The sequence below is a fragment of the Dendropsophus ebraccatus genome, chromosome 6 (genome assembly GCF_027789765.1).
Source record: "Dendropsophus ebraccatus isolate aDenEbr1 chromosome 6, aDenEbr1.pat, whole genome shotgun sequence".
NCBI classification, from domain to species: domain Eukaryota; kingdom Metazoa; phylum Chordata; class Amphibia; order Anura; family Hylidae; genus Dendropsophus; species Dendropsophus ebraccatus.
In genome coordinates this window covers 6960080-6972369 of record NC_091459.1, presented here as the reverse complement: position 1 = coordinate 6972369, position 12290 = coordinate 6960080, and the positions used below count along the sequence as shown (strand labels likewise).

The 12290-nt window shown below is 44.3% G+C and overlaps 1 protein-coding gene across 1 annotated transcript in view; it reads left to right on the top strand.

Moving 5' to 3' along the window:
• Positions 1-576: 576 nt before the first annotated feature.
• The window catches only part of LOC138794697 (platelet binding protein GspB-like), a 40930-nt gene continuing 29216 nt past the window's right edge, over positions 577-12290 (top strand). The window contains exon 1 of the mRNA XM_069973510.1: positions 577-610. Coding sequence (XP_069829611.1) covers positions 577-610 — 34 coding nt within the window. The remainder of the gene's footprint in view (positions 611-12290) is intronic.

The following is a 12290-nucleotide window of genomic DNA, read 5'->3' as shown; positions in this document are numbered from 1 at the left end:
TGAGTGGGGGCCACAATGTAACTGTACGTTATGGTGGGGATAGGGATTAAGTTGTCCTAAAAGGGATGCAGTGTTATATCTATGGTGCAGTGTATTATGGCTGTACGCATTATGTTGACAGGCAATATATTGTACATGTATACCAGAACATACCTATATAGGATACCTGGAAGCCACCAGCAGGACCCTGGCTGCCATGGAAACACACCAGCACCTTATAATCGTGTGTAACGAGTTAAACTGCCAGGATAGGAGGTTTCTCAGGTCCTGGCAGTTAGTGCTGAAGACCCTTAGCCAAGCTCCTGGAAGAAAAACGCTGGGATACTAGACTGCTGCCGTGGCAGTGACCTAGCCCAAAGATCCTTAGTGACCGCCATAAAATATGTACGGATGGTAACTAAGGGGGACATTTATGAAGACTAGCATACAAGTCTCAACGACCCCATCAGATTCACTAAGAGGCACACGCCATATGGTGGGTGCAATAATCTATACCTGCTCCTGAGCAAGCAAATCTGACATGGGAGGAGGCAATGTCCCCTCCTTGCCGCGCACCTCTGCCCGCCCATTAGGCGAATGGGGGATACGGCAGGTGTACGCCATGGAGAAGGTAAGAATCTGCGCCTTCTCCGTGGCATACACCATGGTCATGGTCTCCCTAAGTGTTTACAATTGTATGTATGGTGTGGAGGCAACATAAAGATATACTTGTGTTATTATTTATCAGGACAATACTAATGTTATTATCAGAATTTCAACATAAGACAACATTACATTTGTACTGACTAAATGCAATATATTTTTTAAATTTTTCAACTCCTTGTATATGTTTTCTACAAATGGAAAATTCCCACATGAATACCAAGCTTTGTTATTAGGTTATTAGGTTTCAGGTAATTGGTAGGTGTTTGTTTTCTGTATTTCTATAGAATTCTAGTGATTGACGAAATTATTTTTTTCTTTTAACCTTCTAAGCTATATAATATAGGTAATAGTACTTAGCTCTGTCGCTTTTGGCTCTTAGGGATGACTCTATGATGGGATTGGTAGTTGGCTACATTTAGGGCATTGTCACACCCAAAATTGTTTTGCATTGTCTTCTACAACTGGTAGGACAGTGTACAGTACATTAATTGTTGGTAGCTGAGATACCTGTAAACATACGCAAAGCTACTGTGCTCAATAACCTGAGGGACCATATCAGTCATACCTTATTTATGTAATGAATATTGATTCTATCATCAAGTGTTATTATAGTTAGGTTATTAATGAACTTATTAGCTTAAAGTTAGGAAGAAAAAAAATGCAATGTAATGTTAGGCTATGTTTACACAAAATGCATAGAACGGCCGTTGTTTTCCTAATGCAATGATTTGCATTGAGGTCAATGCCAACAATGGCCACTGTTTGCAACGGCCGTTGTCTGTACGTTATGAAAACAAACTGTATGGACATTGTATTTTATTGTATTTTAGCATGTAATGTAATAATTTCAAAAGAGACTGTTCCCTATTTTTATGGAAATTGTAGATGGGTCACCACTGAGCTCTGGCCAGGTTCATCATGTAAATAAAACCTCGGAAATAATCATGTATCCTAATCGACATGAAGTTTTATCTTTCTTACTTATTTTATCCCCACGCGGACTCAAATCAATAGGTGTGCTATCCACTGGGTTCTTTCCACTGTCCATTTACTAAATGTTGTTCGAGATTGTGAAGCATTTTCTATCACTTTCTGTATATATAATTTACTAATTAATGTGACAAAAAGAATCCCAAAACCTCGACCTTGTGACTGTCCGACTCCACTGTTGCTTGGAGCAGAAATACCACTTTAGCCTTTAAAAAAAACTACCAAGATAATAATTCAGGTAAAAGGTTTGTTCGTTCTTCCAACACCAAGAGGTGCAACTAAGTTATTCATAAGAGGAAAGTTGGCTCCATGAGAACTTGTGTTGATTATAGAAATTTATACAAAGTTCACAATAAAAAAAAATCTATGCCATTGGTTCCTGAGCTTAGTTCCTTAAAGCAGACCTGCCAGCAGCCATTTCTTCAATCTGTCCCCCCAACTAGAGATGGTCCAAACCTGCCGAGGTTCAGGTTTGTACGAACCCGAACTCTCGGTAATGATTCCCGCTGTCTGCCCGCTCCGTGGAGAGCCTGGATACAGCGGGAGGACCGCATAGCCATAGGCTATATCCCAGTTTTCCAGGCGATCCTCCCGCTGTATCCACCCGCTGCACGGAGCGGCCAGACAGCGGGACTCTGATGCCGAGCGTTCGGGTTCATACGAACCCGAACCTCAGCAGGTTCGGACCATCCTTACCCCCAACGTAAGATTTAGAAGTTTAGTTTAGAAGCTCGAGAAGTTTTATGCAGATTAAGGGATAAACCCAAGAGATGTTCGGGCAGTCATGACGTTTGACCATTGCTGTTTTTTTGCAGCCCAGGGGAAAGGCCTTTGGGCTTTATCACCTATTTTGCATAAATCACCATATGAGGCCTTGTGTATCTGCAGAACCAATAATACTTCTTAAGGGTGCCTTCACACCTACCGGATTCACAGCGGATCTCACTTCAGCAGATTCGACGCGAGAACCGCTGCGGATCCGGTATCAATTCATCCCTATGATAGCACATATTCGCAGCGGGATTAACGCTTTAACTCCCTGGTGCCCGCATCCCCGGCGCATCCCCCCCATCCAGGCCACATCCCCCCATCAGCCCACCGCCGCCTGCATCCTGCCGCCGAGAGCATACAGTACCTGCTCGGCGGCGTGGCTGCAGTGAGGCTCCCGGCTCCGCTCCCGCTCAGATCAGCTGAGCGGGACCGGAGCCGGGAGTCTCACTGCAGCCGTGCCGCCGAGCCGCCGAGCAGGTAATGTATGCTCGCGGCGGCGGGCCGGAGATGGGCTGATGGGGGGATGTGGCCGGGATGGGGGGGATGTGCCGCCGCCGGGGATGGGGGATGCGACGGCGGGGCTGTGGGCACCAGGGAGTTAAAGCACATATTCACAGCGGGATGTCAATCCCGCTGCGAATATGTGCTATCATAGGGGTGAATTGATACCAGATCCACAGCGGTTCTCGCTTCGAATCCGCAGAAGTGAGATCCGCTGTGAATCCGGTAGGTGGGAAGGCACCCTAAAGACAACCTTATAATTTGGGGTGAAAATAGACTAAAAGTGATTTTGAGGGGTTCCATTTTTACTCCCGATGTGTTATGACTGTGCTTGATGCCACCCTCTAGGGTGAAGTTTTGATTACACTTTTGTCCTTAAAGGAGAAGTCCGGCCAAAATAAATTTTTTATGTTATTACTGATGGAAAGTTATACAATTTTCTAATGTACATTAATTATGGTAAATGCTCATATACTGCTATTTCCCTTAATTTAGTGTATCAGGAAGTGTTAGAATTATTTCTGAAGCAGTGACGTCACGACTAATGGTGTAAGTCCTATGGAGTGTCCAGCAGGGGGCGCTCTATATATAGAAGTCAATGAGTACCATTGACTTCTATATATAGTGGCCCCTGCTGGACACTCCATTGGAATTACAATGGATGTGTATGTAAATGTAAAATACAGTGTTTTTGATTGAATACATTTATGAAATACTTTGGGGAGCAAGTGTCCTTCCTCCCCAACGTATTCCATAAATGTAAGCAATCGGTACATAACAGTAAGCCCGCCGAACCGCCGCCGCCCACCCGCCGCTGCCGCCACTACCGAACGCCCGCCGCTCTGGACTACACTCAACTACTACTCTCCCCACCTGCTCATAGCATGCGCAGGTGATGAGAGGTGTAGTAGCCGGGTTATATCTCCGAGATCGCCGCCGCCGCTGATGCCGCGCAGGGGAGCCGCTCATCACTGCAGCCATCATCCCCCTCCTGCTGCTTCCTTACTCTATCTGATGCCGCCCGGCCGTCGGCAAGTGTGATCAGAGAGCGGCAGTCGGGCGGGGAGTCAGCCATCAGATAGTGTAAGAAAGCAGCAGGAGGGGGGAGGAGGGGGATGATGGCTGCAGTGATGAGCGGCTCCCCTGCACGGCAGCATCAGCGGCGGCGGCGATCTCGGAGATATAACCCGGCTACTACTCTCCCCTCACCTGCGCATGCTATGAGCAGGTGGGGAGAGTAGTAGTTGATGCCGCACAGGGGAGCCGCTCATTACTGCAGCCATCATCCCCCTCCGCTCCCCTCTCCTCCTGCTTCCTTACACTATCTGATGGCTGACTCCCCACACGGCTGCCGCTCTCCGATCACATGTGCCGGCGGCCGGGCGGGGAGTCAGCCATCAGATAGAGTAAGGAAGCAGCAGGAGGGGGATGATGGCTGCAGTGATGAGCGGCTCCCCTGCGCTGCATCAGCAGCGGCGGCGGTGATCTCGGAGATATAACCGGCTACTACACCTCCCATCACCTGCACATGCTATGAGCAGGTGGGGAGAGTAGTAGTTGAGTGTAGTCCAGAGCAGCTGGCGTTCGGTAGTGGCGGCAGCGGCGGGTGGGCGGAGGCGGTTCGCCGGGCTTACTGTAATGTACTGATTGCTTACATTTATGGAATACTTTGGGGAGCAAGGACACTTGCTCCCCAAAGTATTTCATAAATGTATTCAATCAAAAACACTGTATTTTACATTTACATACACATCCATTGTAATTCCAATGAGTGTCCAGCAGGGGCGCACTATATATAGAAGTCAATGGTACTCATTGACTTCTATATATAGAGCGCCCCCTGCTGGACACTCCATTGGAATTACACCATTCGTCGTGACATCACTGCTTCAGAGATAATTCTAACACTTCCTGATACACTAAATTAAGGGAAATAGCAGTATATGAGCATTTACCATAATTAATGTACATTAGAAAATTGTATAACTTTCCATCAGTAATAACATATAAAAAATACATTTTGGCCGGACTTCTCCTTTAAATCTTGCTCCTGTTTTTTCTATGTTCTTTGCTTCAGTTGTCCATTCCATATTTTCCAGTTCTCCTGGCACTTACCTTTGCTGTTGCCTTGTCACTAATTGTCTCTGCTGTGCTGTAATGGACAGGTCTCTCCTCCTCTGTCCTTCTGCATTTTCTTGGCCTGGACCTATGAGCCTTGAGCCTTGAGTTTAGGACTTTGTTTCCCTTACAGGGTTCTCTGATTCCTCCAGTCATTGTTTTTTATAGCTTTGTTCAGCTTGATCATATGGTTTGTCTTGTCTTCAGTGGTATCCTGACCTCCGCTTGTTTCTGACCACCCGTTCTCTTACTGACTTTGTTCCTCACTGACTTCTTGGTTCTTATCCTCTGCCTGTTTTTGTGACTTTGCCTTTGTCTGTTGCCATTGTACCTCTGTTTCTGACCCGGCCTATCTTACCTTTCCATTCTGTGTCTTGTCTTTTGCCTGTCTTTTTGTCCGTGATTTGTCTGCCTGTCCATCTTCTTGCACCTATTTTAGAGCAGGGACTGTCACCCAGTTGTGGATGGTCATTTATGACCTGCTCTGCAAGTAGTCAGGGACAGCGTGGGGGTTGCTATCCTTAGGGCCCTCTTGTCCTTTATCTTTTTCCACCTGGGCCCAGACATGATGGCTGGAGAGGATGTATGTAACCCTAGGGCTGTCTGGAAAACATTGATGGCTTTATCCCTGTTTTCCAGGAAGCCTTAGGGCTACAGTACATCCATCTCTCCAGCCATTATTGTAAGGTCGCTATTTTTTTGTTATATTTATTCTGCAGGTCAGAAACATTACAATCATATTAAAGTTATATAATTTTTACTAATTAAATTTTACTGAATTAGAAAAAAAACCTAAGTTTATTACTGCCATATTCTGACTTTTACTTTTACATTTTTTACAGTACAATATATTTTTGGTGCTGTGATCTACAGTTATTATCGGTGCCAGCTTGGTATAGATGGGACATTTTACTTTATGGTATCTGATATATGATATAACCAAAAATTATGGGATTTGGTTTTATGTTTTGTTTATGCCATTCACCATGTCGATTTTTTAATTTGAAAAAATGAAAAAAGGGGATCATTTGAACTTATGTTAGGGGAAATTTTGTTATACTTTTAGGCTATGTTCACACAATGTGTCAAACAATGGCCATTGTTGCACTGGAAATTGCATTGCTTTCAATGCACAACGTCCTGAGGTAATTGACACTTCAATTATTTCCACGTCCATACCAAACAATGGACGTTGTTCAATACACTGTGTGAACAATGGCCGTTGTTGAAATTAATTTAAATGCAACACATTTTTCTATGACAAGTATGCTGTTTGTAATTAAAACATTCTTTTCATAAAAAATATGTTGTGTGAACATAGCCTTAAAATGATTATATATTGCACAGGAGTCGCCAGGGAGGAAGGCATGTCTCTTGCCTTCCTCATCAGTGCCGTTCTGGTGCAGTTAGTAGTCAGGTGAGATGGTTATGAGCGCTGGGGCACCAGTTAGGAGCACTGCCTACACCCATTGCGCCCATCCAGCCCTCCCCTTTATAATGAATGGAGTGCGGCAGCTGTGGGTAGGCCGGATGAGCACTATGAGGGTGGGCAATGCTCCTAATGGTCTTACCAGATTGTGGAGCAAACTACTAAATGCACCGGCACAGCGCCAAGGAGAAAAGTAACAGACATAGGGGGAAATTTAAGGGTTTTGCGCCTATTTTAAAGGTGAATAATTGGATTTTTCGCCCATTTCTGGTCTTAGTTCTATTTATGAACCAGTATTCGACGGGTGAATACTGTATATTTTAGACTTTTTTTTAATCTGCCTGTATTCACCCAAAAGTTCCCATAATCCGGGATTAGCGCCCAATTTATCATTTGCGACTTTCTAAAAAGTGGCACAAACAGGTGCAGGCTTACGTCTGGTCAGTACCAGGTGAATATAATTGCGCAATTTTTGCAACTTTTTTTGCGACTTTTTACTTAAGATACATTCACTATGGCAGTGCTACATTTTAATAAATCAGTCACAAGATATTGGAAAAAAATACACACCAATCCCCATTAGAATAGTTACACACATTAGACTCCTTAATAAATGTCCCCCATAGTGTCCATCCTCGGTGCCCCCTGTACAATAGGGACATATCAGCAGGTTAGATTTGCCTAAACCTGCTGACAGTTCCACTTTAATGTATATGGTATATTATAAAAGTAATGAAGCCAATGGGGGTAATTCATCAAACTGGTGTAAAGTAGAATTGTCTTAGTTGCCCCTAGCAACCAGTCAGATTCCGCCTTCATTTTTCAAAGAATCTGTGCGGAATGAACGGTGTAATTTGATTGGTTGCTAGGGGCAACTAAGACAATTACACTTTACACCAGTTTGATAAATCTCCCCCAAGGTATTTTCTTCATAAATTTTGTCATTTAAAATTTGAAGCATATGGTCAGGGTTTTTACTGGGTTTATTACGTTCCATTGGTGAGGTTGTTCATTGCACCTGCTTTTATTGTGCTCTTCTACTAAATGTGTACCTTTACCATTGCACTTGCTGCACTTAGTCACTTTATGCATTTATGTACCATTTGTATTTATTATTCGTTATTTATAATGCCGGCACATAGCGTGGTGCACACTTCCTCTATGAATTTATTATATTATGTGATTGAGTGTTCAGACCCGTACTGATAAGAAGAACGAGCCAGAAGCACATCCTCCCGCTCTGAGTTAGAAAAAAAACCAGTCGAGCTCCATAGAGCTCTATTATAAGCCGGACTGTTTTTTCTAACTTGGAGTGGAGAGTGGACCGGCTGCAGCATAGCCTTATCCCGGCTTGTTCTCCCGATCGGTAAGGGTCTGAATACTCAGACCAGGACTGATCAAAACTTTTAACGCCTCTCTATGACATGTCAATTTTTTTTTTTATTTTTTAAACAGGGACACTTTAAAGTGTGCCTCCTGTGCTTTAAACTAAAAACTAATAAAATGGAGCACTGTGCACATCATTTATGTATTGAATCTAGCAACAATCTTCGAGCGCCTCACCAAATACAGTGAAACCACTTGAATCACAGTGAAAGCACTGGAGGTACACTTTAAACTCAAGGCCCTATTACACGAAGCGTTTATCGGCCATATTCGGCTAATACCGACCGTTACGGCTGATAATCGCTTTGTGTAATACAATACAACGATCAGCCGACATTGGCAATCGGCTGATCATTGTCTTTCAACAGGCTGAAACACCAACGATCAGCCTGTTGACGATCTGCTGCTCACAGGTCGGCGCTCGCTTGGTCTCCACATCGTTCCATAGACGGTTAACACTGTAATACAATTAATGTAGCATTAAAGAGCTTTAAAGGTGGGTCATGGTTGGGTCTTCCAGCATGACTATGACCCAAAACACACTAAGGAGTCACTTCGTAAGAAGCATTTCAAGGTCATGGAGTAGCCTAGCCAGTCTCCGCACCTAAACCTAATGAAAAAATCTTTGGTCGTAGCTGAAAGTCAATGTTGCTCAGTAACAGCCTTGAAACCTGAAAGCTCTGCAGATGATCTGTACAGAGCAGTGGGAAAAAAAATCCCTGCTGCAGTGTCTGCAAATCTAGTCAAGGGCTACAGGAAATGTCTAAGCTCTGTAATGGCAAACAAAGGTTTCTCGACCAAATATTTTTCTATTGTATCAAATATTTATGTCATGGAGAAAAAAGGCAAAATAATTAAAAATCAAACAATGCTAAAAGCCTATCCTCCCCGTCTGTGAAGCCAGTGCTTTACAGGTCATTGAGGGGTTAAGCAGTGTAGTGTTTAGTAATAAAGATGATAGAAATAACTTTAACCCCTTAAGGTCTGAGCCAATTTTCATTTTTGCACCTTCGTCTTTTCCTCCTCGTGTACAAAAGGCCATAGTGCTTGTATTTTTTTACCTACAGACCCACATTGGCCCTTATTTTTCGCATCACTAATTGTACTTAGCAATGAGAAACTTAATTTTTGTATAAAAGCAAGCTGCGAAACTGGAAAAAAAATTATATGTATGGTGAAATTGAAAATTAAATGCTTTTTTTTTTTTTAACCTCTTAAGGACATAGGACGTATGCGTACGTCATATGTCCTCACTTGCACTTCAAAGCGGGGCCGCGCGGCGGCCCCGCTTTGAAGTGCAGCGATCCCGGGTGCCGCGTGTAGCCCGGGACCGCCGCTATTAGCGGGCACGGTCTGATCGCCGTGCCCGCTAATTAGCTAATCGGAGGCAGCTGTCAAAGTTAACAGCTGCCTCCGATTACCGGAGGCAACGTTTCCCTGGGGTCTAGTGGGGGAGATCGCTCCCGGAACTGATGCCGGCCGGGGACGCGTCCAAGATGGCGCCGTCCTCGGCTCGGCACTCGTTCAAATCAACTGGTATTAAAAAGTTAAATAGATTAGTAATTTACTTCTATTCAAAAATCTAGTCTTCCAGTGCTTATCAGCTTCAGTATGTCCTGCAGGAAGTGGTGTATTCTTTCCAGTCTGACACAGTGCTCTCTGCTGCCACCTCTGTCCATGTCAGGAACTGTCCAGAGCAGAAGAAAAACCCCATAGAAAACCTCTCATGTTCTGGACAGTTCCTGGCATGGACAGAAATGTCAGCTGTGCCTGCAGGGCTGTGAGGACAGGAAATGCCACCATCTTGTCAATGCTTTGGTAAGAAAGTAGTCAGTTTGGTTTGGGCAGTTTCCCTTCTCTATGTTCTGCTACTTTTCCTGCGGCAGCAGTGAGTAAGGAAACGGTGAGGCAAATAGGATTCTAATGGCAATTGTTTTAAGCTGTGACACTTGTTTGAATTACAGGTTACAGAGCTAGCAAGAGGTACATGTTACAAGTGCCAGTCACTTGGCCATGGTCCCAAAAAACTACATAGCTGTTTTTTTTGCTTGAATACTAAATTCAAATAATGAACCCCATTACAGTCAATGGGAGACTTGAGCATTTTGTCAGGGACCTCCAAGTCGGCAGAGGGGAGGGTGTCAGGTGCGCCTAAAAACCTCAGAAAGTGATGGAAACACCATAAAAATGGAATTGGAATGGCAAGGGGAGCATGAATGGATGCAACGAAGACTCTCAGGTCCCTGTATTATGTCACTTTTACAGACAATAATGCACACCCAACCCAAGAGAAAGTCCAATTTTAAGTGAAAAAAAGTTAGGAAACACTCTTTCGTGTACTTTTTCTTGTAGAGAAACCAAAAATGAAAAGGAAAAAAAAAAATCCTCCTACACCCTTTAAAAGCTTTCCAATCTCGCACCTGTCTCTCACAGATGCCTTAGGCAAGGGGGAAATCAAAGTAGACCCACCAGTAATTTTTACTGTGCGGGTGTGTGACATGGTCAGACCCATCCTGTTTAAATTTAGGAGGATGTAGTGATAAGACTCATCAAGCCTATACCCCAAGTACAAGGGCTGCAAAAAATCTAAAGGAAAGAGGCACTCCCATACACCCTTCATTACACATACAGAAGGGCCGATTATCGCTCGGTGGAATAGAAAAAACGATCAGCCGATGATCGTGTCATCGGCTGATCGTTTAATTAGGGCCAGGCCTAAAATCATCGGTCACCCACCACGCATCGCTACGGTGGAATAGTGGTGCGCGGTGGGCAACCGATGATTTGAGAAGCGCAGCATACATTACCTGTTCGGGCTTCTCCTGTGTTCCGTCTTCCTCCCCGAGTCCCGCGGCACAGCATCAGCAGCTCCCGAGCGGCCTGACTGAGCCGCGGCCAGTGATTGGCTGAGCGGTCTGACAGCTCAGTCAGGCAGCACTAAAGCTGATATTTTGCCGCGGGACCCGGGGAGGAAGACGGAGCGCAGAAAAAGCCCGGACAGGTAATGTATTGCTGCAGCCCTGGCTTAACAATCATCGGGGCCGTTGAATAGGCCCAATAAACGAGCGCCGATCTAGCAGACCGGCGCTCATTTACATCGTTGCTCGGCGGTTATGCACATACTGTAAAAAATTTTGAGCAACAGCCTGGTGGTGATCCTCAAAATAAATTTGAAATTGAAATAGAAAAAAAAAAACAACATTTCTATTGCAAACTGCTCCAGCATAGGGCAGCTCTGGCAAACCAGGGTATATTTCAGAAATCAGAACTGTAATAGTAAAAAAAAAAATAAAAAAAATTGGAATTGAACTTGAAATTTAAATTGACATTGGAACTGATTTTGAGGTTTAGTAGGACAATTAGGACCTGCCTATTCACATGCCTGCTAGGTGAACGTGGAGCTCAGAGACAATATCCATGTCATCACATGATGATGTGTTTTGGTGGAGGAGATGGAGGACTTGCGGGTCAATACAACATTTGTAATTCTTCTATTTTCCATTTCTTGTCAGTGGCGGAGCAGTGAAAAGCCGTTGAAGCCTACGCAGTCCTATTGGTGATATATTAGAAAGATATATATTTTGGGGTGATCGTTTATTTACAAATCAATATTCTAATACCAAAGTACCCCTTTAAGAGGCCCTGGAATTTGAATTAGGACACTTTCAATGCTTTAACAAATATCTGAGAGAGCAAATGAATGTGAAGGATCAAAAGTGTCTCGACTTTGTGGCTAGAGCCTGGTGTGACCCTCCTTATAAATGTGGGTGAGAGCCTGGTGAGGATTTTTTTAGCATGTTTTTGGACTATTACATATGAAAAAAATGTAAAAAATTTGCTAAGGGTAGGGTTTGCCTCTCTGTGCAGTTTGCAATTAAGCTCCATTTACTTTAATGGAACTCAGTTTCAAAACCCCACCCAAACTGCAGACAACAGTAGGGGAAAAGTGGCCATGTTTTTGTAGCGCTGGATAACCCCTTTAATCCCCCTTACTTGCTGACCTAAGAGCAACCTCACTGACCAGCACTACTTGCCGGTTCCCACCCTCATCACTATCCTGAGACAGCGGGCGGTGAGCGCTTAGTGCATTAGTGCACACAATTTGCTCCAATTCCTCCTGAAACATTATTTCAGATTCAGAGAAGGGACCTGAGAGTTCCTGGTGCAGAATTGTGGAAGACTGGGTGGTGAAAAAACAATACAAGTGTTATCCGCCCTCCAAGTCAACTCCTGCTTGTGCTGCTGGGGATTCAATAGTGATGTAGTGTCCATCCCTGCTAACTGGGAGCAGTGGCTGGGGATCCTGCATAAGTGGTGTTCTCATTTTCCCTCAGCAGGCTCTGTGTCACCACCTACAGGCCAATGGCCGATGCCCATACCCTTATCACTAAGTCCTCATCTCGTTTCTCTAGTCTTGCCCATGATACGTGAGAAGATTACAAAGGCATAT